This window comes from Gallinula chloropus (genome assembly GCF_964237585.1).
Source record: "Gallinula chloropus genome assembly, chromosome: 19".
Lineage (NCBI taxonomy): Eukaryota > Metazoa > Chordata > Aves > Gruiformes > Rallidae > Gallinula > Gallinula chloropus.
Genome location: NC_140104.1, coordinates 10,193,198 through 10,217,360, shown reverse-complemented (window position 1 = coordinate 10,217,360; position 24,163 = coordinate 10,193,198). Strand labels below are relative to the sequence as shown.

The 24,163-nt window shown below is 58.1% G+C and overlaps 1 protein-coding gene across 2 annotated transcripts in view; it reads right to left on the bottom strand.

The window, feature by feature from the left end:
- CLUH (clustered mitochondria homolog) overlaps nucleotides 1-18,126 on the bottom strand; it is a 37,390-nt gene extending 19,264 nt beyond the window's left edge. Inside the window, exons 1-7 of one of the 2 annotated variants that reach the window (XM_084273231.1) lie at nucleotides 18,008-18,126; nucleotides 5,549-5,745; nucleotides 3,919-4,090; nucleotides 3,618-3,761; nucleotides 3,327-3,454; nucleotides 2,532-2,686; nucleotides 1,139-1,264 (exon numbers count right to left, since the gene is read on the bottom strand). In XM_084273231.1, the coding sequence (XP_084129357.1) occupies nucleotides 1,139-1,264; nucleotides 2,532-2,686; nucleotides 3,327-3,454; nucleotides 3,618-3,761; nucleotides 3,919-4,090; nucleotides 5,549-5,745; nucleotides 18,008-18,125 (1,040 nt within the window). In that variant the 5' untranslated portion in view covers nucleotide 18,126. Of the gene's footprint in view, nucleotides 1-1,138; nucleotides 1,265-2,531; nucleotides 2,687-3,326; nucleotides 3,455-3,617; nucleotides 3,762-3,918; nucleotides 4,091-5,548; nucleotides 5,746-10,129; nucleotides 11,125-18,007 lie in introns of those variants that run through there. The other variant, XM_084273232.1, reaches the window with a different exon arrangement.
- Nucleotides 18,127-24,163: the final 6,037 nt, after the last annotated feature.

The following is a 24,163-nucleotide window of genomic DNA, read 5'->3' as shown; positions in this document are numbered from 1 at the left end:
GCCTGACAGTCAGGGGTGGCTGGAGGCCACTGCTAATTTTCAGCCCTTGTCTAGTCTCACTTTCATCTTCTTAATGAGAGCAGCAGCAGTGCTCAGAAAGCCACCAAACACGCCTGTCAGTGTGCACCCTGCTGAGCCCAGGCAGGTCATTAAGTGGACTCTAAAGAACGACAAGCTTTTGCACAGGACCCACTGTCCAGGAGCAGGATAAATGGTCCCTGCAGCAAGGGCAGAGAATAAAACAATAATATATTGTTTTATTACTATTATAGGAGCTAGAGGAAACTAGAGAAAACAAACATGCACAGACATGTTTAAAGTAATTATTCTCTCCACTGTAAACCTATGCCAAGCCCTGACGTGTTACTTCCCTGGCATTTTATGCTCCAGTCCCTTTGCTGGCTTCAGGGATCAGCACCCACCTGTGAGGCTACAGCCCAGGCCCTGCTGCAGGATGGGCCCAGCCCAGCACTAACGCTTTGCTGCCTGGTGAGCCAGGACATGGAGTGTCCCACAGGGCACACAGCCACCACAGACCCAGCTCAGAGACCCACGTCCCCAGAGCGGATCAGCAGTGCTGGTGTCTGAACACTGTGCTCCATCTCTGGGCTCTCTCCCACCATGCAGAGCTCCCTCTGTGTTCAGCTTCTCAGTGGGGACAGAGCGTTGAACGCCAGCTGTGCCCCAGAGCTGATTCTCTGTGGCAGGACACAGACCTTGTCTCCTCACCCTTTTGCTTTAGGCAGCACCGAAACACAGTGTACCCAAGTCATGTGGGAGCTACAGCCAAGAGAAACCATGCAGTGGATAAGGATCAGGACTCTGGGCTTTCACTGGCCTCTGGCTCTGTCATGCTGAACACCCCACCAGCTCTTAGCAGCTCTACACTAAGAGCAGGGGAGAGCCAGAGGCACCAGGGTGCTGCCATGCCATTTGGCCAGGTATCTGGTGGGCCTCAGGTAGACCCACCCATCCCAATCCCCCCACCACTGTGTGAGCTCAGAAAAAGCTGGCACTGCAATCCTTGGGGCAGTGATGGCACAAAGCTCCAGCAGCCAGCCACCCAGCCAAGCCACACCAGGAAGCTAACAGACTACTCAGGGCAACTAGAGAGGAGAAGGTGAGAAGGTGCCGCTACCGTTTCTTCTGCAGAGCAGAGAAGTTTTTTTTGAAGGTAGGACTGATCTGGTTAAGTAGTTCCACCAAGGAATGACTGAGAAAGCTGGGGTTGGCAGGTTTGGGATTGAAGTTGTATGCAGTAGACCTGCAAGAGGGGAAAAAAAAAAAACAAACAACAAAACCACATGAGTGAGAGCTTTCCACAGCAGCACTGCATGAGAAGGCTGCACATGCCTTTGCCTGCAAAACAAAGGCCACGATGGGCTGCAAGAACGCTCTCCAGTCCCTCCACACATGATACAGTTACCCTGTTCCCAGACCCTGACAGCTTGCACAGCAAATTTAATTTAGACCCCCAGCCACCACTGGGCTCAAGAGAAGCTTTTCTTTCCCTAGCTGGGAAAAGATAGGCCAGAGGGCCTTTGCTTAAGAGACCACCCAACAGTACCAGCATCAATACATGAGTGAGTTGGTGCCCTCTCTGGACCCCCACCTCCCAGCCAAAGAGCTGACAGGTCCCCCTCTCCTGGACATGTTTTGCCAACCTCAGAGAGGCCCCTCACTTCATGTACATAGTGCTTCTGGGACCTGCACGCAGCCTCTCACACTCACTACCTGTGATTCCTCCTTTTACAGATCTGAGGGGAACCTGTGGACTACAGATGTTTTCTTCCATGGGCCAGTTTAACCTAGAGCACTTCCACTTCACAGTGGGACAGATGATGGAAGAGTGCTTGTATTTTAAACTCTCCTTCTCTTCAAGCAGCTTCACCCCCCCCCATGAATTCTAACTCTGTGTTTCAAGCACAGAGTTAGGGGTGCCCAGGCAATGATCTGGGCTGCAAGACCCAGAGACGTTCAGGGGCTGATGGCTGCTCAGTTACAGCAGCATTCACTGCCCCCAAGCTCCCTGCTGCCCACCCTCTGCTCAGCAGGTCTCCGTTAGGGGTTCAGGGCTGGGCAGACCCTGCCCCTTACTCCACACAGCCGCTGGCAGGCACAGCCCAGCCCCTTGAACACTCTCCAACAACCTAAGTCTACTCCAATCTGTGCCCAGCTTTGGAAGGCTGACAGGCTGTGCTTTTGCTTTAGGGCAAAATGAGATAGTTGCAATGGTCAGGAAGGAATGTTCTCCCAACTCAAAGGTTCTAATTAGCTGATGACATTATGGGATGTTTAAACTTTCCCTAAAGCATCAGGCATTTACCCGCTGTGGAGAAGTGGTACCAGGCATAACTGAACAGCCCAATCCAGTACAGCAACTCCTACAGACCCGTGTGCACAGCGAATTAAAACAGGCTATTATCCACCAAAAACAGAAACCGGTGCCAATTGCTTGTGGATTCCTTTTCCAGTTGGCTATCACAGGCTCCCTGCTGCAGGGCAGGACAGGAGGAGTCTTGGTTACTCACTGATTCAAGTAAAATCCTCGAGTGGATGCGGTGACGCTGACGTGCCGATCCTCCACCGTGATGACATACAGGTACATGAGGTCTCCGTGCATTTTCCGGTTACCGGGTGGAGGGTTCCAGCCACTCATCGTCAATACCTTTAGGCACTGCAAAGGCTACAGGAGAACACAACAGAAGCAACTCCTGTCAGCAGGAATTAATTCCCTTGAGTTAGAGCCACCCCAATGTACATGCCAGACTCATTTTACCTGCCGCCCTCGCTTGGTTCCAGAAACAGAGCTTACAAAGAGAGAAGCAAAATCGTCTCAAGAACGTTGCTGTCCTCAGACTGTTCACAGTCCACTAATTTGCCTCAGTTCGCTGCCTCTCACACCACAAGACACAGGGAAAAACAGACACCCTGGGCCTTTGGGCTGCACGAGGCATGGATTTCTTGCTGTACTGGTTTTCAAATGGCAGCTTCTGAACTGGAATCCAAGTGGGAGGGGATGGGAAAGCTAAGGGTAATTTGTAGTGATCTGCAGATCCTGTCTCCAGGACTCTGCAGAGAAATGCTGTGTTCTGTCCCCACCACCCCTTCCAACAAGCCAGGCCATTTCACGCTGCAGATGCCCAGGTTCTGTGCACAAGCTCTTGGACTTTATTCCTTTGGCTAAGCAGTGCTCAGCCAGCACTCGTTAAGCATCAAGCAGAGCAAATCCCAAAGTCCACTTCAGTGCAGCGCTCAATCCATTAACACCAGTTAGCTGCAGGGAACATGCCAAGAGGCGTTTCAGTACCAGAGGAGAACTCTACCTTCCAGTCTCTGTTCTGGGGCTGAAGGGCACACAGTGGTCTCTCCTTGCTCCCTGGCAGGATATGTTCAGGAGGGGTGCAGTCAATTTGTTCCATTTCGGTACCTTTCTTCTTCCGTTTTCCACTGTCTGGAACAGACAGAGATAAAATGTCAGTGTTGAACGAGGCAGCGCTCCCTCCTCCAGTCATTACTCAGGGAGAATGCAGGAGTGCTGCTGGATGACATGGGACTGCTGATTGCTAGCATGTGGTCTGAACTGAGCACCCCAGAGAAGGTTTTTGGCCCCGTACCTCCCAGGTCTCCTTCTGTGAAGACACTCAGAAAGGACAGTGAATTACAGTCCACGCCGTTGAAAGCGTCTGACGGGTCAAGACTCTTCAGAAGGTCCCGAATGTGACGCACGTGGATCCTGGCTTCTCGCACCGTGTACGGCTCTGGGGAGCAAGAAGGGAGGAAAGAAACTGCAGTTACACAGCCCGTTACTCCTCTGGCACACAGGTCTCAAAGAATCCATGGGGAAGGGCTGCCCAGAGGAAATAAACTCCCTATGAAAACCCTCACTCATCCCCCCCCACGTCCGGAGGAACTTGCCTTCCACCACCTTCAGCAGCGAGCCCTCCTGCAGTCCTTCAATAGTTTTCAGCTCAGCAAAGTTATCAAGGACATTGCCATCCAGCTGCAGAGAGAAGCAAGTCCGATGGCAGGTATCCTCGCGGTCCATCAAAACCTGGTGGATCTCTTGCACCATCTCTTGAGGAGAGACCTTAGAGCGAAGGAAAAGACCCAAAGAGTTATTCCAAATCCTCACGTGTGTTCTTGCCAAGCTTTGTTTTTCTGCTGCAGAATCAAATGCCTCTCATGCCTCTCCAGGCTGGGAAAGGCAGACTCCAGCTTGCTCTCCCTCCCAGGGAGTGAGGGCACTGCCACCTCTCACTCTGTGCCACAGGGCTCAGCACCCTAAGGTGTCACAGCCCGGCGCTGTGCCCAGCACTCACCATGGGACAGAGGGGGCAAAGAGCAGTGAAGGAATCAAAGGTGATGGGGGGACCCAGGGGGCTCTTCTCTTGTGCTTTCAGACCACACCCTTGCTGCAAGGCTTTGAAGGAAGCACACAGAACACAGACCTTTTCCTCCCCCTGTTCTGCTGTGGTACCCATGGCGTGGCCTGTCTGTGCCAGTGCTACTCCCCAGGGCACGCTGCCTGCAAGCACACAGGTCCCGTGACACAAGAAACTGCCCCAGCTCGTGTACCAGGGCCACTGTCCTGCCCCCTGCTCTGGCTCCAGCACCACTGACACGGCTCTCCAGCGAGGAGGACTCGGGGTATAAACTGCTGTAAGCAGCACAGCCTGCTATTATTAGGCTATTAAAACTAACAGCCAAGGGGATTTAAAGGAGGAAAGAAGCCAGGCTGAGATACAGGGGATAACACCTCACTTCACTCTGCTAGGCCTGGGGATGTATGACTTCCCTCTCAGTTTAGAGTCCTGATGCTCCCTCCCAAAGTCAGAGGGACCCCATCCACACAGCTTTCAGTGAGGTAACCAAGCCAAATCTATCGGGTAGGTGTGCCAAAGCCCACCCTGGCCTGGCAGCATGTGCCGTTGCCCACGACATACAGGCAGAGCACTCTGTGCAGAGCATCACTCTCTGGATCTGCAGCCTGGTGCTGGATCTCCCGGAGCTGTGCTAGCGCCTGCGGCTGTACTGAACGAAGGAGCATCACGCCAAAACCGCTATCAAGCCAGGGTTTTTCCCTTCCTGAGTCAGCCCCAGAAGTGATGTTTTTACATTAGTCCTTTGAAGTGGAAAGGCATTCCCCCTGTGCTCAGCTCTGTGCCTGAGCCCCTCGTGTTGGACAAGGAGCAGGTATGCCTTAGCTACTTCCCCTCTCCCCTTGCTCTACACCCTCCCCATCCTCGCAGGGCCCAGGCAGGCTTCTGCCAGACAGCCCATGGCTAACCCTTCCTTCTTCTCTGGAAGCTGCTGGTCAGGGAGCTTCTCACCTGCACCCTCCTTCCCCACTCGATCTCAGAGGACACATGGGAAGCTGGGAGCAGCCTGAAGGCACTGTCCTTCCATGGGGCCTTCCCGGGCACAGCCTCCCATCCCCTCCCTTCTGGCCTAAAGGGATAGTGCTGTGTGCACCCCAGTTCAAATGCTTTCTGCCTCCTCCTCCAGTACCGCCTGTGTTCCCTCCCAGGCTATCGAAGGGAGGTACCTGCAGGGAAAAGGGCTCTATTCCCGGCGCACAGATCTTGACGGTAAATCCTGTGTCCTGTATGACAATGACCTCCTGGTCGTTCCCATCTTCTCCTGGGTCAGCCTCCTCGTGACCATTCTGCCTGGCATCCTTCTCGCTCTTGAGGCTCTCATGCGGGCCGCTGCCATTCATCAGTGCCACACCAGATGGGTGCTCTGGGGAAGAACAGAGGGATTTAGACAAGGTCTGAGCAAACGCACGGTCCTCTCCGAGGGCCTGGAGAGTCTGTTTCAGACAACCCCGCTGTCCTCTGGCCAAGGCAAGCGAACCAGGGGTTAAAAGGCAGCGAGTGTTTTATTCTGCACTTGGTGTTTACTAGACATAGGTGTGCCAGGCCCTTCCCCTCACAGCACAATTAACACACTCCTGCCTGCCTGCGGGGTTTGCATCTTCCACAAACCGTGTGTGGAGAGGGAAGGGAAGCAGGAAGGATGGGTCAGCGTACACCGCATTCAGCTGAGTCTTAAGAAGCCCCTTAATTAAAAAGAAATGGGTGTGTGGTGCTTTGCGGCCTGGAGGCAGCTGTAACCTCTGCACCAACATGTTCCCGGGCTCCTCGCACACCTCCCAGCACGTCGGGAAGCGGCAGTTGCATTGCTGAGCTGCGCGTCACGTGGGCGCAGTTACTCCAGAGGCACACAAACAGCTCCCACGCCCCTGCCTGCATCTGGCTGCCCTCCACAGCTCCAAAATACCTCGCAGAGATCCCATGGTGCCAGGGCGAGGCTCTGCCCAAGCGATTTAATTCAAGAAAGAGATGACAACATTTTAAAGTGCTCATTTAGAGGGATGCATCACAGGGATCGGGAGCTCGCTGTACCTCCTTCACCACTCCTGCAACCCCCTGCTTTCTATACCAATACGGTGGATCATCATGTCAGGGCCCTGATAAGATCTAGAAAGCTGCTGCTCTGCTGGAGTCGCCTACGCCCACCAAACCCAGCTGGGGACTGTGTTGGAAAGGATACACCTCACTGCTGGCCTGTGGTGCTGCCAGGGCAAGCTGGAGCCATGGAAAGAGCCGCCAGCGACAGCCTTTGAGGGAGAGAAGAGACCCCCTCGTCCCCAGCCTGGGAGCAGGGCACTACTCCGGGCAGCAAACGCTGGAAGGGAGCAGGCATCGTGCCCAGGAGGGTTTGCAGCACAGCCATCCCACTCCAGCCATGCACAGCCAGCACACTGGACCCCCAGAGTCAGGTGCAATGGTTCCAGCTTGGTGCTCCTGGGCACCCACTCGCAGGCAGCACAGACAAGCGGCTGGGCCCTTCCCCAGACAGGGAATGGCCTCTGAAATGCTGCACAGGGCTGGGGCAGCTCAAAGCCAGGCTGAGGACATGACTGCTGAGCCCCAAGCTGCAGCCCTCCAGCCAGCTCCACCCAGAAGACCTCTCCCCTCCTCGCAAGGCATTGCTCCCAGCTCCAGCTGTGCTCCAGGGGAGATGGCAGCTCAGCCTCTGTCATTTCCAAAACACAGCCTGGCACTGTGGCTTGAAGACCTAAAGCTGTCATGGTTTGTTCTCACCCATCAGCCCCAACTGCTCCAGCAGCTCAGCAGAGTCACCCAGCCCTCACCCTGCATAAGAGGGGTGGGAGTGCTGCAGCACCCACACCAGATGGAGTCCAAGAGAGGGCTGCGGGGACCAGCCCTGCTGAGGTGTCCCCAGAGTGTCACACTCCTGCTCCAACTACAACTGACAACAGCAAACCCACCTCCAGGATGACTGTCGAGGCTGCGTTAGGACACGGCGAGAGACACGAAACCTGGGGAAAGCCGACCTGTTGCAAAAGGCAGCAGGTAACAGCTACCCCAAGCAGCCTCTGTTGCCTTCAGCATCTCGGCAGCTGCCTCTCATGGTCCCTGTCACCCTGTGTATGACCCCAACGCAAGCTGTTCATTTCTCTGACAGATGAAGCCGCAGGCAAGCTGCAGAGAGGCCTGGCTCTGGCAAGCTGCAGCAGTGCCTGAAAGGAGCACAAGAGTGTCCCAAGAGATGTGGGTACAGAAGAAGGGCACCATGCACACAGGGCCGGGGGGAGCCCCTCATCACACCCTACAGCCACGCTCCTGGGGACTGCCTGAGCATGTGGGGACGAGGAGGGAGATAGAGCCATGCTCCTGTGGCTGCCTATCCTGGCAGGATGACACATCAGCCCCACCACCCAAGCAAGGCAGGATCACTGAGCTCATGCTCTGCTGCAGCAGCTGGAACAGGCAGCCAGAACTTGGCTGAAGAAGCCTGTAACCCTGACCAAGGCCCAACAGCCCAAAGATCCGGATCCCCAGACTACTGATTGTTTCCATCCTTCTTTCCCTACCTGAGCAAAGATGGGGCTGGCACAGCCCTGCGCTTTGCAACAGAAGAGACGTGTAGAGGCAACACCTCATCTCCTTGCGCCAGCAGATCCGGCTCCAGCCAGCACTCTTACGTTTACAAACAAAAGTTAAGCCTGGACTAATAATATAGGCTGGCTGTCCAGCAGCTTAACGCTCAGATTGAAGGCCAGCAAAGGCTCTCCAGTGGGGCTTTCACAGAGGGGGTGGTGTTTGGTGGAAAACACTGTGTTTCGGTTGATCCCCAGCTGACGGCAGCACGGGCCACCTTGCCTGGAGGACATGTCACCTGCTGGGTGCTGTCCCTGTGGGGAAGCAGAGTTTCACCCGCTTGCCCTAGAACAGGCCACCAGTTCTTACCCCTGGACCCAGCAGACTGGCTGAGCCACAGTCTCAGCAGCGCAGGTGGGGAGAGCAGGGCAGAACCTCTGGGCACTTGACTGCAGCACAGTGCAGGGAGAGCAACAGGGACACCCAAAAGACACCACCAGAGACCTCTCTCCTGTTACTCGCTCTGGGCTGAGCCCCAAAACGGGTCAGCAGCTGCGTTTAGCTGCAAGCTCTGGCCTGCAGGAAGAAGCGCCGCACAACCCACCCCAGATGGTTTCGCAGAAGGCGGCTGAGTCACGGGGAAGCGGTCCCACCCGCTCTGGGGGTGCTGCCCAGCCACTCCTTCCGCTCACCACCCCGCTTCTGCAAACGGAGCACAAGATCCCTCCCAGAATGCACTGGCCTCCAGATGTGGTTTTGCGGTTTCGGTCAGAGGCTGTGACTGTCAGACCACCCCCCCCCCACCATTCCAAGGGACGCACCAGCGTCCCAGCAAAGCCCCTTCTTTTGGCCCTTGGTTGCACCCGCAGGCATGTCTGAGGCTGCTGAGTGCCAGCTCGTGCTGGCTGGCAGCCGAGCTGTAACACGATGTTCTCATTGCTACTCCGAGCACAGTGTGAGCAAACCCCGGGCGCACGCAAGACCACGGCGTCAGGAGAACAGGGCAGAGCCAAACACCGGAGAGGCGGCGGCGGCATCGGCACCACCTCACTGGGAGGCATCAACTGCCTGATCACGGCTCAAACCTGGCCCAGAGGTTTGTCTTTCTGCCTGAACAACAAGTACACACACACACCAAGTGACAGGCCCCATTTTAATCATGCTTCCCATTCACGGCGAGCGTGCAGAGCTGGTGAGCACCCTGCTGACCCGACTGGGTGGGACCCCAGCACGAAAGGTGGTACACACTCCTGAGCTGGAATAGTGCTGGCTGCATACAGACAGCACAGATCATGGGAAGTTTTAACAACTTACTAATGTTCAAACAAATCTTCTAAATCAGAATTGGGCACTAATCCTTTTCTTAGATTATCAGGTCGAAAAGATGACAACATTATGCTGCTGTGAGGTCTCTTGGTCTGGTGGCACTGCTCTACAGACATGGAGTCTCCTTCCCTACACCTAGTAACAGCAGGTATGCAAAAAAACGAACATTAAACCCCTAACTTTTCCACCACCACGTTTAGGAGTGCATTTATCATGGGCTCCAGTGTCAGCCTGAGGGTCCAAACGCTGCCTGCCCACTGCACAGGCATTCTGAGCTCTGAGCAGCACGAGGCAGCTTCTGCACGGTCTCCCAGCCAGCTGCACCCGCAACCTCAACAGCACCCGGCACGCTGACAGGCATGCAGGAAGCCAGCAAGGTGCTCATCAACCAGGGCCAAGCAGCTGGCATGGGTCAGCCACCCCATGCACCCAGAGACACCATTTGAGACCAAACTTCAGCCACCGCCCAGGGCCTGAACAGAACCGAGATACAGTGATGGAAAGGCAGAATTGGACCTTCAGAGTCCGAGTTTCTCCTATCCTACAAGTCCTGGCAGTGCCACCCAGGAGCCACTGGTGTGGACTCCAGCCGTGCCATGCCAGGCTTGAAGCAGGACAGGACAGCAGGATGCACACAGCCAAGCAGCTGATACCCCCCCCACGCCGCAGGAACTCTGAGGCCCCCCCGTCCCTGCAGCACTGGAAAGGTGCACCAGACAAAGGAGAAGGAACATCCCATCCCTTCCTCCTTCTCCTTCTGCCACCAAGTTAAGACATCACCTCTCCTTCATCCTGCTACACGCCATGGGCACACACAGCCACCCACCCCCATCATGGCACATGGTGTTTTGGCCACACAGAGTGCAAAACAGCCCCATGCCACTGAGCACCTAGCGGTGTGAGCTTCTTTTTCTTCCTCCTCCTCTTCTGCTGCTGCTTTGATAGCAGTGCCTGCGTACCAGGATCATAGCCTGACCTGCTGCTGGGGCAGGCAGCAGGGTCTGTCACTACAAGCTCAGCACTTTCGTCCTGAGCCTTAGATGACACCTCGTCAGTGGGAACAGTCAGCAGGACCATCCTTTGGGCCGGTGAGGTTTTTCCCATGCTTGCTGGCAGAGCAGAAGGTGTCCCCGGGGAAGCAGCAGTACCTCTGAGTTTCCACACGCTGTCCAGGCTCATTAAGGCCCCACCTAAAGGCAAGGTTGCGCCTAAAGGCAAGGCTGCTCGGCCCTCACTGTGGCCCAGGCCAGTGGGATGTGCTCCAGGGGCTGCATCCCCGTCAGCTGCTGCCACGTGCTCCCCAGGGCGGCAGGATCTATGGGCTAAGCTGCCGTCCTCAAGTTTCATGCAGCTCTGGCAGGCCTCAGGCAACTGAGCATGATCAACTAGCCCTTCCCCAAGGTCGGCTGGAAGGACAGACACTGCACAGGATGCCGCTGCCTGCCGGAGGAGGCTGGCAGCGCCAACACCGGGTCTCGAACAGCTCATGTCACAGACCAGCACCACTCCTTCATTGTCCTTGGCCTTGGATAGGTCTTGGATGTGTTCAGCACGCTTCTGCAGGCTTCCAGTCACGGCCTCGCTGGGAATGATGTCTGGATACAGCCCAGCACAGCGGGCAGCTTCGGGCACCTCCGGACAAGCCGTGAAGCTCGCGGGGGGCTTTGGTAAGAGGGGTGACCGCTCATCGGCAGCGTTAGAGCTGCGCGTCTGGAAGATGAGATCGGTGACCTGCCTGCAGCAGTTTGCAAAAAGGCTGTTCCCCATGATAGCAAGCAGCCTGGCTCCTACACACCAGGTCAGGAGTCAGTTCTGTCCACACACAGGTACTGACAGCCCCACGAGGCAAACTCCCACGCAGCAGCCCTCACCCTCCGCAGCCAGGCCCTGCTGCCTTTTCACACTGCCAGCCTCCTCCAAACAAAGTTCCTCCTTGGCCCCAGGGTGGCAGGACACAGAGGACCAGCTCTGAGCCTGTGTGGTATCCTGCACACCCTGCACTCACGTCCTGCGTGCTGGGACACAGAGCTTGCAGTGGCTCTCCCAAAGCACTGCCCAGTGACCTTCATCCACCGCGCGCCTTCGCCCCTCTCCCGACCGCCACGCTCACGCTGCCACAATATCGGCGAAGCCCCAGGACAGCTCCCCGCAGCTGAAGCTCTCCTCTCCCCGCTGAGCCAGGACAAAACCAGACGTGTATCTAACAGGTTCCTCAGGCACACTCGCAGAGGGATGCCGGCCCGATCGCCCCGGCCCGGAGGTGGTTATAAATAGCATGATCTCGAGTGCTGCACCAGTGCAGCATGTGACAAGTGCTAGAGCGCTTCAGCACTGCCAAACCTGTAAGCAAGTGAGATGCATTGAATTACAAGGCAGGGCAGTTACTATGGCACGCCTGGGTCCCAGCACGGCCATCCATACTAAGCAGGCGAGCACAAAACAGCCAGGCAGCAAACCAGTAAGCAGCTTCCAGATGAATTCTGTGTCCTCTCGCCCCGCTCTGCCGTATCAAACACGCCAAACAACCACAAAACCACACACTCAACCCCTAACACCACTCCTTTCTCCGTGCTAATTTAAGAAATCCCAGCAACTGAAGCGGGGATTACAGAGCTGGGGATTTCTGCAAGCGCCGGGCCGCAGCTGAGCAGGCCGCAGCATGCCTCCAGCAAGGCCGTGCTGCAGCCACCAGCTCCTTGCCTTCCCCCAGCAGCAACAGGCCGGGCATCGTAGCTACTCACACCCAGGCACACCTCCCAGACCAGCACACACACTGCTCAGCATTCAGCTACTTGTGCTCCTCAGGTGTTCCTGGGACACATGTGAAGAGCCAGATCGTTCACATTCATGACATGCAAGCCCAAACTGACCGGCCCTGCGAAGCCTTTGTGTCTGGCTAGCCCCCGCACCTGAGGGGCCCACCTTTTGGCACAGGCTTCCTCAGCAACCCTCTGAACACCGCTTTGCAGGCGGGAAGGGGCCCAACTCTGCCCTGAGCTGGAGAAAAATATGTGCCACATCCCTAGCACAAACATCTCCAAACTAAAACAAAGCCAAGACCGCGCAGCAGAGCACGCGATCACGTATCCAAGGCCAACACAACACTCACAGGGGAAGGACAATCCCTTCTTCAAAGGCAGCCCTGGGAAGGCTGGGAGTAGCCCCCATGCCAGCAAGCCATCTGCTAGGAGAAAGGCAGAAACTGGCTGAAAATCAGAGTAAGAGCTCTGCACAGAAACCCCTGGCCAGCTCCCGTGGTCCTTTTCGGAAGAGGAAGGAGAAGAGGAGCCTCTCGCACTCCAGCCATTCGAGCTCCTGACCAAGCAGGAGCTGACAGCTTTCTCTCTTCCTCCTTCTCAAGGGGCCTCTGGGAAGAGGCAAAATCTCCTCCTGGAGATGTACCTGGCCAGGAGGTCTCACGGAGCCGAGCAGCATTTCAACTCCAAGCAAGCTCAGAACAGTGTGGCAGTGCTAGCTTTAGCACACGAAGGCTGGTGTCAGTGTAGCACACACAAATTGAATTTTAGCTGAATAATAAATCCACCAAGACGAATAGTTCAATGAAAGTAAAGAAACTGGCTGAACAAAGAGGCTGCAGCGGAAAGGATTCTGTGGGACAGGCAGTCAGGGGAGGTGGGAGAGAGCAGGGATGTGCCTCCCTCTGCCTCCCCATGGAAACCACAGCTTCCCAGGAACTTTCAGCACTTCAGGAGCCACAAGCACTTCTTTTAATAAGGGCCCACAGTGGAACACTAGAGCTGCTCTGCTGCTGTCATTAAACTCAAATTGGTTATAACCCATCTGTGGGTAGAGGCACAAGCACGGCATTCATGTCCAGCAGCCCTGCGCGCCAGGGACCGACTCGTACGCAGGCCATGGTGGGGTCACAGTGAGCAGCTCTCAGCCAGCCCTTGGCTCACTGCTTCCTACTTCTCTCCCGTGACACTAAGGATCCAAGGATGGCAAAGTGGGGAAGCAATTCATCCCTAGCTCTGGTGCACCTATGGGAAAGTCTGGCTGGATAGACCTGACTAACTCAACCCACATTCCAGCGTACTTGGAGTCTGTGGCTTTTCTGTATTCGGTGATACTGGGACACCTGCACTGCAGCCATGGCCTTGGGCGCTCACAGGGTCCCATGGCTGCGGGCTCAGCCACTTACAAAAGCCACCGAAATGCCACCTGCTTTGCATCTGGTGCCCCAAGTTACCCACGCTGTGCTCTCCACACCTGGGAACTACATTTAAACTCCTATGTAAACTTTCTGTCTGGCCAAATCTTTGGAAACTTACTCCTGAAACTAGCTGGCTGGCTGACCCCGCTACGACCACAGGCAAGTCAAACACGACAGAAATCGGGAGCAAAGACTGGGACCCGAGGCAAAGTGCAAAGATCAACACCAAGAAAAACACCAGCTCTGCTAGAGGAGCCTGTTTCTCAGATTTCAGGAGGGGAGAGCTGGACCAGGGAGTCACGCTTCAGGCAGACACTGAGAATTGGTTGGTAATTCTCCAGGTATTTTATTCCAGCACATACCTTTGCTTCAGAAAGCTACGGAGGCAGAGGGAGCCCAAGCCCATTAGACACTGGGCTCAGCAGGGCATCAGGCTCCCAGACTGAAGCAGACACACTCCATGGTGTCGCAGGGAAGACGACAGCCTCACCCCACGCTCCCACTGACACCTGTCACCACAACCAGAGAAAACTCCACGCAGTGCAAGCCTGCAAAGCCCAACTTTGCCAGTCCCCAGAGTCCTATATAAACCTTAATGTGGCCAAGAGCCCCGAGATCCACAGAGGTGAGGGCAGGGAGCTCTGGGTAAGGTTTGCAGGGGAGATCCGATGTCCTGAGCAGCTCCCATTGCCTTCCTGCATCCCATGGTGCAGATGTGCAGATTAACCTGCAGACTCCCACCCAGCCAGCCCTGTACCAGCTGCCCGGGGCTGCCTCGGGCCAGCCTGGAGCCACACACAGCCCCAGGGAAACAGGCTGGATGGCTACTCCCCACAGCTCTGCAAGAGCATGCCATGGGCAGGAGCCTGGGAAACTCAGCTGTCCACAGAAACCCTCCACCAGTGACACCGAGTGTCCCATCCTACCTAGCACCAGAGCCCACCTTAAGCCCAGCCTAACCTGCACACCGAGCTTCCAGGCTGGGAGAGGCTTCAGGGACTCCAGCGCAGGGTCAGTTCAAGATAGCCTTGTTCCCAGTGCCTGCTCACAGGGCACTCTGCACAGCACAGCTTGCCCATGTTACTGTCCCAGCCTCATCCAACCACGATGGCAGGTTAGATAGTGCAGGGCCTGGGAAGGAGGGCCAGTGCCAGGCTAGCCTGGCCCACAGCAGCACTGTTTCACATCATTGGACAGATGACACAGAACTCCTCTGGGCCTGTGGATCTGCCCAAGGGTTGCAGCAGAACTGTTCCAAGTGAGAAAGAAGGGCAAACCAAGGGAAATATTTCTTTGGGACAACGCACTGTTACTCTAACGTTGCTTAGGGAGGGGAGCCCTGCTTCAGCAGCCTGCTTCATGGACTCTTCCTCAGCACCAGCCAAGCTGCTGAGCACCACAGCTGTTATTCCCTGAGCTGGAGAAAGGAGTTGACACCTGTGAGCGTAGATCTCTTTCCTCACATGAAGAGAGGAAGGCTGGTCACCTGCAAAAGTGCCTCTGCACCAAACTGCCCAGACTTCACCAGGCAGCTGCACGGCCCAGACTCACCCATGGTGGAATGCCACAGAAAGAGCGACTGAAAGGGAACGTGTGAGTTCTGCTACAGCAGCTGCCAGCTTAGGGAAGGCGAGACCTGAACACTAACCCTCAGACAACCTCGCTACTACCGGCGTAAAGCTGACCTGCTTCCAGAGAGCAGCAGCCACAAGCTACCATGGGAGCAGCCACACGTTGGTTTCCATCTCCCGTGCTCTGCCTGTGGGCTGCTCCAGGGACTGGTTTTACTTCTCAAACACAAATAACAAAAAAAATAAAATGCATGAACTTCAGACCTTTCAAGCTTCTAGAAATAACAACTTTCTAGTACAGCCAATCGAGCACGAGGCAAGAGAGCAAAGTGAGCGCCGGAGAGCTGGGTCAGGAGAGGGGTGCGCTGCCAAGTTTAGTCATTTACAGACGACGAAGACAAACACGGGCCTCTGCAACACAACGCTGTTCTGGCTCTGCACGAGGCAGTGGATTTATCTAGGTGCATGTTCCTGACCTACTTACTTCCACTTTTCAGCTGGGAGACCCATGAGCAATGCTGCTCAGGCAGAGCTGAGAGCTTCTGGGGGAGCTCAACTCTTATTCCACCAGCAGAACGGCTCCAGACACAATCCCCTCGGGTTCCCACGCAGATGCTGCGTTATCACACTCCTTTCCCTCTTCTTAACCCTGTAGCAGGGCTCAGATTTCTCTTGCACAATATTCCTCCCATTCTCACCCTGAAGCCTGTGACGGCTGCATATTAAAGAGCCCCAACTGCCAGCAAGTCAGCCCTTTCCAGAACACCAGCAAGCCTCCAAGGTCGGGCAACAGACAGGCATAGCAAATCCCGACCTTGTTACTAACGCACAGCTACTCTTGCCACCACAGCAGTTCTCCCTTAAACACCTGCATTCTCCACGCTTTTAAAGTAAGACATAGCTGAAGACAGGGGGGGCCTGGAAAGACAGGGGGACCGAGCTAGGAAAAGCAAATCTTTGGGCAAGGCAAGGTTGAAAAGCATTTTATGGTAGCTGCAAGCTCTGCTAAACTTGCATGTGAGAAACTTGTTCTAAAGCAGTGGCAGCTGTAGGGACAGGACCAATCCAAGCAACACTGCATCCAATGGCTGTCTCCTGGTCTTGTGCTAGCTGGTCAGAACCTGTAATGTGACAGGAACCCCAGCTGTTCATGGTTTTGTGTGTTTTTGCACTCAGGATGGTGGGGCCCCTGTGTTTTGTCTGGCTTAGCAGTAGAGCGAAGCAGTCATCAGCCCTCTCGCCTTTCCAGATGCGGAGAAGATAACCCTTAGGCCTCAATGCCTGGCAGAGCAGTGTCATTTCCTCAGCAAGAAGTCTGCCTGGTCTCCTTCAGACAAAGCAGGGCACCCAAGATGGGTGCTCTGCAAGCCGCATGGGCAGCAGCGGGTGCAGAGCAGAGGTCGTTTTCCCCTGGCAGAAAGAGAGGCCTGGAAACCAGAGCTCCCAAGGCCGATGCCAACACGGACAGGCTGCCCTGGCCTCCACCATAGCCCTGCCTGGGAGCCGTGCAGCCAGAGGCACTGCCTCAGCCCCAGGCACCCAGACAGGAGCCTTCCTCCCACTCCTCCCCAGGCCTGCATGGTGCCTGAGCAACCGTGCAGCCCTGAAACACGGGGAGGATTTTTCCACCTCCCTGCCTCCTTCAGCAATCAGCCTGCACCTTGAGAGGCAGGGATTACACAGCATAACTTTTTAACCCAGTTGCTGGCACTGCGGGCACGGCACCCGCTTTAAAACCAGTGCGCAGGGGGGGAGGGGGTGGCGCCCAGCCCTGTGCTCCCCACTCTTGAACAGCATCCAGCCCGCTCCAGCACCAAACGCTGGTGAACTTTGCTTTAGGCGACAAACTTCAAAAATTCACCTCGGCACCATAAAACTGGGGGAGGGGGGGAGGGAGGGGAGGGAGGAAGCAGCGGGCTGCTCGCTCAGGGACACAAGTGCCCGGGGACGAAGGCCACCCACCAACCACGCTGCTCGCAACCTTTTTCCCTCCTCTAGCGTGCTGAGGAGCCAAGGAAAAGGCCTTGGCTGGGACAGTCACCGCTCAGGGACACAATGCGCCGAGCCCTGCACAACACAGTGTGGGGGCTGCCCGCGGGGTCCGTGCCCTGAACCCCGGGATGGTCGGGACACAGGGCTGCAGCGCACCCCCAGCCTCAGCCCCGCAGCCTCCGGTGCTGAGCAGCGACCTGTTAACCCGCACGGCCACGGGCCGCTCTCTCACTCTCCAGTGCCCACCCTGCCCAGGAAGGCCCGAGCCCCGGGATTCGCACGGTCCCTCGTGCGCCGGCGGCCCCGTACTCCCGGGACAGCCCGGCCCTGTCCTACCCCGCGCCCCCGCCAGCGTCCCGCCCCAGCACCGCGGCTCTCCCCGGCCCGGCCGCCGCGCTCAGCCGCCCGCGGAGCCCGGGCAGCAGCGGGGCCCGGAGCGGCCGCTCTCCCCGCCCCCCGCGGCCGCGCGGCCGGTGAAGGTGACCTTCACCGGGGCCCGGGGCCGCCCGCTCCGTCGGGACGGGCCTGGCCGGGGCGCCGCGAGGTGCGGCCCGTCCCCCGCCGCTCTCGCGTACCCCTTTCCCCGGCTCGGCCCCGCCGGAGCGCGGAGGAGCGGCAGGAATCGCGCGTCCCGGGCCCGCTGCAAGCGCCACGGCCTCCGGACCCGGCAGCCAGCTCCTCCCCGGGGTAGCAGCGGCCCCAGCGTGGGCTACGCGGAGCCGGGCCCCAGGCTCCGACACGGCGCTCCCGCACGGCACAGGGCCCGTGGGCTGTGGGGAGCAGCAACCTCACGTCGCGACGGGACGGGCGGGCCAGGGCCGCGCCGGCAGGGTCTCCCCAGGCGGGACGCGCAGCCCAAGCTCGGTAGAAGCGCCCCGGGACCCGCCGCGGCCCTGGCGCCCCGCGACTCACTCGGCGGGTCCCGCGAAGGGAGAGTCACGGCGGGGCCGCGCACCCTGGGACGGGCACCCCGGCCCCCGGCGCGTCCCGCCGGGCCGACCCACGCTCCCACCGCGGCCCCCTGCCCTTACCGGGGCGCCGCTGGGTCTCCACCGGCCTCCTGCCGCGAGGGCCCGGCTCCTGCTGCTCGTCGCCCTGCGCGGCGGCCGGCACGGCGGCCGGCGGCATCTCGTCCGCTTTAATGACCATGGGCCGCGCCGAGCCCCGCGCCCGCCCGCCCGCCGCGAAGGACAGCACCGCTCCGGGCCCACGTGGTGCCGCGACCCCGCGCGCCGCTACGGCGCGCCGCCCGGGACCAACCTCCGCGCCGGCGGCAACGCCTTAAAGGGGCCGCGCTGCGCGGCTGGCTCGGCCCGCCCCTCCGGCTCACTGCCGCGCCCGGGACAGGGCCGCATCGTGGGCGCCGCCGCGGGGCACCGTGGCGGCCGGGGGCGGGCCTCCGGCTCGGACCCAGGGAGGCCCCCCGCGGGCCCCGGTGAAGGTCACGGGCTGCTGCCGTGGCCTCTCGCGTCCGCCCGGCTGGTGCGACCTTCCCGGAGGCCGCAAGGTCGCGGGCCGGGCCGGGGAAGGACTGAGAGCGCCCGGCCTGCCTCCCCTCCGAGGCGTTGCTCGGCCCCACCTGCTTGTGTGCCCCCGCCGGAGACGCGGGGACTTGCCCCGGCCCCGGCCTCGCGGGGCGCTCCCAGCGCGGCGGGACACCGGGGAACGCGGCCAAGGGCCTCCCCCCAGCCGCGGCAGGGGCTGCCGGGGCCTCCGCGGGCAGGAGACAGGCCGCGCACCCCTGGCAGGGTGCGGGGCGGCGGTCAGTGGCCGGGCCCGCACACTGGGCAGGTTGCGATCTCTTTATTAAGAAGAAGGCGTATGACAAGGGCACCGCGCGTACCGCAGCGTGTCCCAGCCCCGTCCCGGGTCACCGGCGCCGGTGACAAGCAAAGTCGGCGCTGAGGTCCTGGCAGATGATGGTGTCGTGTAGTAAAAGGAGCGCTCAAATAAAGCAGAGCAGTGTCGAGCCTTTGGCGCCTGTCCCACCGCAGTGGCTCTCCCCAGTACAGACACAGGCATTTATTGTCCTCGGCTGGGCTCCGCAAACTCAGCCACCCAGAGTGGGCTTTGCTCCCACAAAACCACAGCTGCTTCGGAGCTGGGGCCTGTCCTTGGGGGTTTGCCCTCCCACTTCCTCCCCAGAGCCCTTCCCCAGGGTCTGGAGCACAGCTCTGGCCAGGCAGAGGTGACGTCCCTGCTGAGGGAGGCCTTGGCAAGGACGTGGATAGCAGCGACCTTCTCTGTGACCTTGGAACAACTGAGTGAATGCAGATGTGCTCATCCCCATAGGGTTGTTGCTCGTCCCCTGGGGCAGAGAGGGTCTGTTTTTTTCAGACTTAAAAAGATCTGAGGGATTCCCAGGGCCTCAAAGTCTCATTCCTGCCACAACTGCAATGACAGGAAAGGGGATGTTTTTCTTTTTGGAAGCCACAAGACAGGATGAAGAGGCCAGAGGCATCGCCCTTGGCTTTCTGTTGGGCGCACTCCTCACACTGCCACAAACCTGCTCCCATCCCCTGGCACAAGGGGAGGGAGGGTGAAATGAAAGGACCCAATGCAGTGTCACACGCCATGTCCCCCCTGCCCAGGGGAGCACTGTAGCATCATGCAGGGCCAGCCCTGGGCAGCACTGATGGGCAGGGGATGGAGGCAGAAACCCGGCCTTGGGCAGCAAAAGGCAGATTTTAACTGGCTGGGACATGCAGCATTTTTATCTTCATGCTTTTACGGAGCATGTCATCCAGCAGGATCCTCCTGGCTGCCATGCTCGTTGATCCCAGGTTTCTCTTGCTCACTGGCACTGCTGATCTTATCCACAGCATGAGGCAACCTATGGATGTCAGGGAGTTCTCTCCCCTCCTTCGCGTTCCCTGTAGGACTTGGCAGCCAGGCACTGGCGGTGCGAGAGGGCGACAAGAACAGACGTGCATCGAGGCAGCTACAGCATCACCGCGGCAAGACTGGCTCGTCGGGGCTGCTGGGAATGGGAGCCAGTATTCCCAGAGAAGGGCAGGACCCAAAATGTGGCACCCCGAAATGTCCCAAAAAGGAAATCCATCCGCATGCTGCTCATTTACCTTCCCAGAGGGGAGAGCGAGCCGCGTCGCTGCGGTGCTGCCATTCCTCCTGGGAGCTTATTGTGGGGAAGCAGTGCAGAATGCCCAGAGCAGTGCCTGAGCACTGCAGGTCTCCAGCAACTTCAGGCAGGATGTTTTTGCTTTCCTGGGCACCCAGGAGAGACCCCCCTGACAGTCCCCCACGGCAGCTGCCCCCCTGTAACACCCGCCAGCCGATCCCTGTGCCCGACTTTGCTTGCAATGAGGTGGTTTACACAAAACCTTGGGAAATCTTCCCTGAGGCAGCAGGATTAGGCCCAGCCATGGCTGTGTAGCAGCAGCAAGGTCGTGCAGCCTCCCGAGGAGGGGCTCGGGGAGCAGCCACGCTATTCGGACCCTCGCAATGGCACCCACACAGCAGGGAGGGGAAGGACGCAGCCAGGAGTGCTTAGATTAGCCCCAGCAAACACATTCAGAAAATATGGCTTTTTAATTAACGGGGTTGAGGGGGAGAACTGCCTGGGGTAAGTCAGTACGGGAGAGCGTGCACTGAGTCGCCAGGACAGGCTCTGCTCCGACATGGGTGCAGCAGCAGAGCAGCCATCTCCTCCCCACCCACCGTTCACCCCGCGCCTGCTCCAGGGTTGCACAACTTGAGACATTGCTTTCCCAGAGAGCATTAGGAAAAGTAATAGTAATGGGGAAGGGACAGAGCAGCAAAGCCAGCGTGTCAAATCCAGGAGCCTCTGCCGAGCTGCAGGAAGAACCGGTGCTGCAGAGGAGAGGTGCCCAGCTGCTGGTCTGTACGCAGAAAGCTCTTGGCACGCCGTGGTTTATACACATACAACATTGTCCAACAACTGAGCATTATTGCTGTGCACCCATCTCCAGTCTGACCGTGAAGCCTTTACGAGTCAGCACTAAACATCACTTCTTGCATACAAAACACACAGGTGTCAGCGGCTGCACTCCTCGCTCTATGGGTGCCAGGCACAGGGTGCAGCTTTGGGCAGCTTTTGGGCTCCCGGGGCACCCAGCAGCACTACAGCCCCCCTCAGATCCCTGTGACACCTCCCAGGCTGACCTACAGCCAAGAGCAGGGCTCTGCAAGAGCAGGTCAGGCCCTGCCCGGGCTCCTGCTGCTCCTGGGCTGACAGCAGCCCACTCGTTAAAAAACAGGAACACTGTCTTTTGTTCTATTTTCTTTTTTTTTTTTTTCTTTTTTGGATCATTTTGGTCTATTTGATCATTTTATATAAATACAAAGATTAAAATAATTTATCTCAACATTGCTTCTATTACAATCATACAGTGTTCTGCCTTCAAAACAAGTGCGTGTATGTGTGTGTATATATATATGTGTGTGTATATAGTATCTCTAGAGCTTCCCTCCCCCCAAGAAAAGCAGCAGTGACTGAAGCAGGTACAGCACGCAGGAGCTGATCCTTCCCGCTCCCAGGCAAGGGTGCCCAGTGGAAAGCACAGGGCTCGCCCCGACAGCTCCTTTCCAAGCACGTTACATCAGCATGAAGGGGGAAAGTGGGGTGTTCTGTCCCCATCCCCTGGGGACACAACCCCCCTCGCTGCAGGCAGCTCTGCCCGCACGTCCCAGGGCTGCGGGGCTCAGGGCCTGCCCGGCTGCCCGCAAGCACCAGGAGGAGGGAACAGCGGTGGGGGCATTGGGGATGCAATCAGCCCCTTGAGCAAGCCGGTAATTCGTGGTGAGGAGGAAAGGATCCTGCAGCTCGGATAGGGCAGCCTCATTTACATACCAGGCACTAAAAATGACGATTGCTAGGAAGTATTTACACAGGAGGAGGATCGTTCCTCCCCCTCCCTGTTTCAATGCTCAGGTCAGCCATGAACACCGTGACCCCACCACGGATTTTATAACAAGAACGCGATGTTGCCTGTCAGGATTGTCTAGGGAGGCGAGGAGAAAGCAGCCACACACACCACATGTCTTGCCCCCTCCCACGTGAAGAGAGACAAACCCACAGCAGAACCTCTCTGAACCTGAGAGAAACCACCACTGCCAGAGGTTCCCCTGCATGACGCTGCCAGGAACTAGGGAGCTGCGATGCTGCACCCCGGGCCCTGTGTGTGTGATACAGAGCACAGTGGCCCTTGCTGCCCTGCGGCCTCACCCACAGCCAGGCTCGGGACTCCTCTCCCTTGTGCAGCAGACCCAGTGCTCATGGCCCCCGCAGCACTGCCCCCCTGCTCCTGCACCTGCACCCTGCCTGCTCTGGGAAGGCAGTTCGGGCACACAAGGCCCGGTGGCCTTGCAGCCAGGGCATAAGAGCACCCTGCCCAGCCCTTTGCGGCTTCTGCGGGGGCCACAGGCAGGAATCTGCAGAGGCTCTGCCTGGCTCTGCACTCCCCAGGCCCACAGGGGCTGCACACACATCAGGGGCTGCAGAATTCCCTGCCAGGGCTTTGCCGTCTCCCCCAGGACCTGCGCGCCTCTGCGGGCCTTCAGTGAGGGCACCGCTCGCTGCACCCCTGCTTCGAGGATGTGCTTGGGCACAGCTCTGCGAGGCTTCTTCCCAAACTCAGGGCTGTCTGAGAGGCCACAGTAGCAGCAGGGAGGGGTGCCAAGCCTCGAGGGTGCCCTGGGTGAGGCAGGAGGGGTCTTGTCCTCCAAAGCCTGACTTTTCACATCACAGCCAAAGGAAAGGTCCAAAGCCTGCTAATTTCTGTCCTTGTAGTGCAGCTCGTATGCCCAGGGGTCTGGTTTGAGCAAAGAGCTAAACTGCTAGGGACCGGTGCTGAGACTCTCGTAAAAGCATTTTAATATAGTATATAAATATTGAACTACAAAAATAGACACCTCTGGCTGCATGGGCACGCTGTGGGTGAGCTCAGGATGGCTAAGCCCAAATGGTCTACGAGGGCGATGTTTCTGAAGAGGTTTCAAACTGAACTAGAAGGAATTGGGAGTCCGATGGTGGCCCGTGGTGCACGCCAGCTGTAGAGGCAGCGGGGGTCCCATGGGAGGTCACCAGGCACAGCACTGGTTGTGGGCAGGGGCTGGGGCTCCCATCTGGGCATCACCATCCCCACGTGCCTGCACAGCCAGCCCAGCCGGGGCTGGCAGCCGAACCACAGGGGTGAAACCCACCCCTGGGCATTGCAGAGCAGTGCAGGTCCTGCTGGTGCTGGAGCAGCAGGACCTGTGCCCTGCCCAGCTGCCAGAGCTGTGCTCTCCTATCCCAGCTTCTGCTCTTCCAGAACATCCAGGGAAGGGACGTATTTATAAAGCTGCTGGTTTGGTTTGGAGGCTGGGCAAGGCTGCCCCAGAGGGGTGAAGGCTCTGTGCTGTACAGTGCTGGGAAGGACTGGAGGTTGTGGGGAGGACTGGAGGGCTCTGCAGTGGCTCAGCCCAGAGGGACATGGCAAAGGATATGGGCGAAGTGGCTTTTTCAGCCTCTGCTCCTCCTGGAAGCTGAGCCTGGGGCTGGTTTGGCCCCTGCAGGTTTCTGTAGCATGGTGCGCCATCGCTCACCATCAGCAGATGCTCAGTCAGCTGCGGGAAACCCAGACCTGGCTGTGGATGTGACTGGGAACCGAAATGCTGGTGCCGAGATGAGGCCTGCCCGGCGCGGTGTTGCGAGTCGCAGCCCTGCTCCAGCGGCATGTGGAGCAAGGCTGTGCTGGGAGAGGAGCCACACGGGGCATCCGGCAGGGCTGGGGCTCACGGCTCACATCCAGCTGCCTTGTCCAAGTCCGGCCTGTAACTGTAATGGGGGAAATCTGTGTTAGGGACAGCCACAGTGCTGCGTGGGGGAGCCTGGGGCATGGCTGGCTGCATTGACCCTTGGAGGGGGGAATCCCTCCTGCAACTGTGGGACCATCTGTCGTAAAGCTGCCTGTGTCCCGGAAGACCTTCCCGGGAGATCTGGGGCCCTCTGCAGCTCAGCCACGGTGCCGGTGATGCGCTGGGCTGGACTCATTATGCTGTGCCATGCTGCGTGCCACACAGCCTGTCACTTGCTGCTGCACACCCACTGGCCAGCACCCTGGCTGGGCAAAACACACGTGGCACCCGCTCCACAGGGCAGCAGCAGGAGGAAGATTTCATCCCAGAATTGCTGATCTCTTCTCCTCTCCTCTCCTCTCCTCTCC